Source organism: Piliocolobus tephrosceles, chromosome 1 (genome assembly GCF_002776525.5).
Source record: "Piliocolobus tephrosceles isolate RC106 chromosome 1, ASM277652v3, whole genome shotgun sequence".
In the NCBI taxonomy this organism is placed as follows: domain Eukaryota; kingdom Metazoa; phylum Chordata; class Mammalia; order Primates; family Cercopithecidae; genus Piliocolobus; species Piliocolobus tephrosceles.
In genome coordinates, this window is record NC_045434.1 from 218,492,320 (window position 1) to 218,496,249 (window position 3,930).

The 3,930-nt window shown below is 65.1% G+C and overlaps 1 protein-coding gene across 1 annotated transcript in view; it reads right to left on the bottom strand.

Annotated features, from left to right (window-relative positions):
* Nucleotides 1-96: 96 nt before the first annotated feature.
* The window catches only part of ARHGEF16 (Rho guanine nucleotide exchange factor 16), a 26,323-nt gene continuing 22,489 nt past the window's right edge, over nucleotides 97-3,930 (bottom strand). The window contains exons 11-15 of the mRNA XM_023215321.1: nucleotides 3,169-3,320; nucleotides 2,579-2,767; nucleotides 1,595-1,668; nucleotides 1,304-1,405; nucleotides 97-763 (exon numbers count right to left, since the gene is read on the bottom strand). Coding sequence (XP_023071089.1) covers nucleotides 624-763; nucleotides 1,304-1,405; nucleotides 1,595-1,668; nucleotides 2,579-2,767; nucleotides 3,169-3,320 — 657 coding nt within the window. The 3' untranslated portion in view covers nucleotides 97-623. The remainder of the gene's footprint in view (nucleotides 764-1,303; nucleotides 1,406-1,594; nucleotides 1,669-2,578; nucleotides 2,768-3,168; nucleotides 3,321-3,930) is intronic.

Sequence of the window (3,930 nt, forward strand, 5' to 3'; positions counted from 1 at the left end):
AGGGGGCCCGGTGCCGGCCCGCAGCATCCTGAGTATGTCCCTGGAAAATGTGTGACCACGGCCTTTGCCTGGGCTCAGAGTCACTGAAAATCCAGGTTCTTAAGAAATAACTTTAATGTATTTAGAAACCTCAAAACCGAAATCTCCCTGCCAGGTCCCCTCCCTCCGGCCGGCCCCCCTCTCAGAACGTGGGGCACTCCTGGGCACTCAGGGTCCTTCCTGTCCCACATGGGGGTAGGAAGGGCATAGGAGGAGACCTCACATTGTCCCCAGTAATCGCTAATGGTGGCCCCTGTGCCCATCAGTCTGGGTGGAGTTGCCCCGTGGGTGCAGCAGGGAGGTGGTAGGGCCCAGCAGCTGAGAGAGGCCCAGTGGGACGAGGCTGGGCTCCTTGGGACACGGCGTGGCCCCCTCGAGCTTGACTGTGGGTGCCTCTCGAGGGACATGTGATCTTCCTTCTGTGAAGTGTCCGGAGCCCGGCACCACAGTCACAGGGTCTTGGGAAGCCCCAGGGAACCATGCTGGGTCCTCGAGACAAGGCCCTCACACTCCCCGTACAGCCAGGCACGGCCACTTGCTGATCAGGGGACAGGCTGTGCTGCCGCTGGCTGGCCTCACCAAGGCTACACGTCTGTCTCCACCCGCAGACGCTCCATCCTGCGGACATTGCCCTCCACGGCCACACGGCTGGTGATGAAGCGGGCAAAGTCCTCGGGGAACCAGCCTGTCTCTCCGTCCCGGAGCCTCTCGCCATACAGCCACCCTGAACACGGATGGGGTGGGAGGGAGGTGAGAGGAAGGCCATGGGTCCCCCGGCCCCTCTGAGCTGCTCTGCATGAGCACGCCAGGGCCAGGCTTCTCCTAGAACCCACCACCCGCTCCTGCCTCAGAGCAGACAGCTGCCGAGGCCTTGCTCACGGTCACCAGGCACCCGGCCCCAGCTCCGGTGCTCGCCACTGAGAAGGGTGCTGGGCTGAGCAGCTCTGCGCGGCATGAGGAGGCGCCCCGCCTGCCCTCTGCAGGCTCGTGCTGGGCCGGCTGAGCGGGGATTCCCTGGGAGGGCAGAGACCTCCTCCTCCCCACAGGGGACACAGTGACCATGAACTCGCTTTTGGGTTCACGGTTTTGGGGCTCGGGGATGTGGGAGTGCCCCCTTTGAGGAAGCCCTCCGGGGAGGGTGAGGCAGGCTGTAAGCGCATGGTCAGCTTGTAGCCCAGCATGCTCTGGACCTGGCCAGGCTGGACGCTGACTCACGCCTGCCTGTCCGAGCCTGCCCATCTGTGCCCAATATGCCCACACTCACCATCCTCCTGCTGTAGAACCAGGACCACGTCCGCCTGCTGCAGTGTGACCTCGTCTGCCTGCTTCGCAAAGAAGGCCTTGGTGATCTCCACCTGGGGCAGGTCTGGGTAGGGCAGTGGCCATCACAGGGCTATCAGGAGGTGTGGGCCAGGCTCCACTCCCCGACGGCCTCCAGCAGACACACCCCTGGGGCCGGGGCCCTCCACCCCCCGACTGCTGGACCCCACCACAAGGCCAGGTGCCAGGCTCCCTTGGGCTACAGTGGGGGCCAAAGTGCCCAGCCCGCACTCACCTCCTTTGTTGGAGAGGCCTTGCCACTGTCTCTCACTGTGTGTGAGAGCCACGATCCACCGTGCCCGGTCACTCCTGGGGACCAGAGACAGCACGAGTCAGGCCTGGAGGCCGTTCCCGCCCCTCTGATGCTCCCTGACTTCTGACAGCCACCCATGGGGTCCATGGCAGGAAGATGGGTGGTGGGGACGGGCAGGAGTGGCTAGGCAGACTGTGCCAGGCAGGCTAACCCCCCAGTCACCCCAGCCCCAGGTCACAGAGTTGGGTAGCAGCCACACACCCAGACCCCCGCCTGCTGGACCCAAGGCCACCCCGTTTCCTGGCACTGGGTCCTAGCTCCCTGCCCCTCCATTTGCTGTGGCAGACTCAGCCCCAGCATCCTCATTTGGAAACAGGGCCCAGAGCTGTCCTCGGTCAAGAGGAGCTGAGAGGGAATATGGAGACTGGCGCACCTGCGTGCCTGCCTTCCACAGGGGCCCTGCAGAGACCCCATCAGTGCCCACTCCCATTTCAAGCGCCAGGACCACCCTGCTGTCCGAACTGCCCCCACTGGCCAGGCTCACTGCGCCCCAGCAGCACTGCGGTTCGCCTGCAGCTGTGCCCTCAGGGCCCAGGGCTCTCCTGCCTCGGCACAGCTCTACCTCTGCCGAGCAGTCCCACCCTCCGGCCCCACCTCCCTCTGCTACGTGGGCTGAGCCTTCCTCACGGCGCCCTCTGCACCCCACTCCCCACCTTGTTTCCTTTCTTGTTCCCACTCCTAGTGGCCCAACTGTTGGTGCGTCCCCTCCTGGGAACATAAATGCCACGAGGACAAGGCCGTTTCTGTTCTGTCCCCGGCTCTACCTCGGCACCTATGGCAGGGCCAGGTGCACGGTGGGCGTTCAGAGCCGGCCGTGGAACAGTGAGCGAAGCAGGCAGACAACCCGGTCCCCGTGGAGCTAATGTGCCTGGGGCCTGGGAACCACCCTCCCGGGAGCCCCCTTACGCAGAGTCCGAGGAAAGCAGGAGCTGCTCCTGGCGGCCCTCACTGTTGTGAAGCAGGGTCACGTTGAAGGGGTGGGGCACGGAGGAGCTACGGTTGCCGCCCCCGGGCAGAGGGAGCTCAGACGGCTCTATCTTCTCCACCTGGATGTGGTTCATCTGGGCATAGTCCTGGACCACGTAGCTCTCCTCGCTGTGGGGACACGGGCAGTCAGTTGGTGGGACGGTGCCACCCAGCTCCTACCCGGTGCCTGCTGGGCTCCCGTCCAGGTCCCACCCGGCTCCCCTGCAATGGTGGGGAGGCAGCCACAGACAGGCTCCAAGAGTTCCCCTATCCCACAGAACAGAGGCCACAGCTTTCGAGTCCTCCTCGTGGTTGGCACAGGCAGACCCTGGTCTGCAGAGGAGGCCAGAGGCTGCACAGCGAGCGCCACCTGCCCCCGAGTGTCACATAGAGCATGTGCCGAGTGGAAGCCGCGCCCCAGCGCTGAGGTCAGAGGGGCCCAGGGCCGACTCCCCCAACCTCCTGCCCCAGGGCCAGCGGCCCAGTGTCCACGGAGCGGGGCTCCCCACACCCTCCTGCCCTAGCGCCACCTCTTCTTCTTGGTCACAACCAGGACATCGTTGAACAGGAACAGGTAGCACGTTGGCCGGCTGGCGATTTTTCGAAAAAGTCCGGTTTCTTCCACTAAGAACAGCTCGCCACGCTTCAGCAGCCACCGGGAGGCGGAGATCAGTGGGAGGGACTGGGGAGACAGAGCCAGGATGAGCAGGTCCCCAGGGGGTCAAGGACGCACAGCACCGGGTCGGACTGACCCCTGCCTCTGGACTGGGTGACCAGCTGGCTGTCCCCAGTAGGGGCTGGATAGAGGAAAGTGGCACAATGTGTCCGGGCCTCAAATCAAGGTGCGCCAGGCCCTGGACCAGACCCTGCCCGACAGCCCAGGGCTGGGTGACCACTGAACATTTCACCCATGCCAGGACCCAAAGGCCAGTGCTGGGGCAGTCTCCACGCACACCTCCCTCCTCCGTGGTGGGAGGGCTCCATGGCGATGACGCAGACGCTGGGCCTCCTGGGCACAAGGGCCTGCTCAGCCCCGAGGGAGGGCTGGCAGGGGCAGGCCCATCCGGATGACTACGCCCCATGTCTAGAGCCTTTCCTGGCTCCTGAGCCCCAGAACACCCTTCCCGCTGCCTGGTGCTGAGTTGGTGGAGTCAGTGGAGGGCAGAGGGATGGCAAAGGCCAGGGGGTGGGCAGTGCAGGGGTAGTGGGGGTGGGCTGTGTGGGAGTGGGCATCGCAGTGAAGGGTGGCAGCACGGGGCGGTGGGGTGGGCGGCACGGGGGCGATGGGGGGG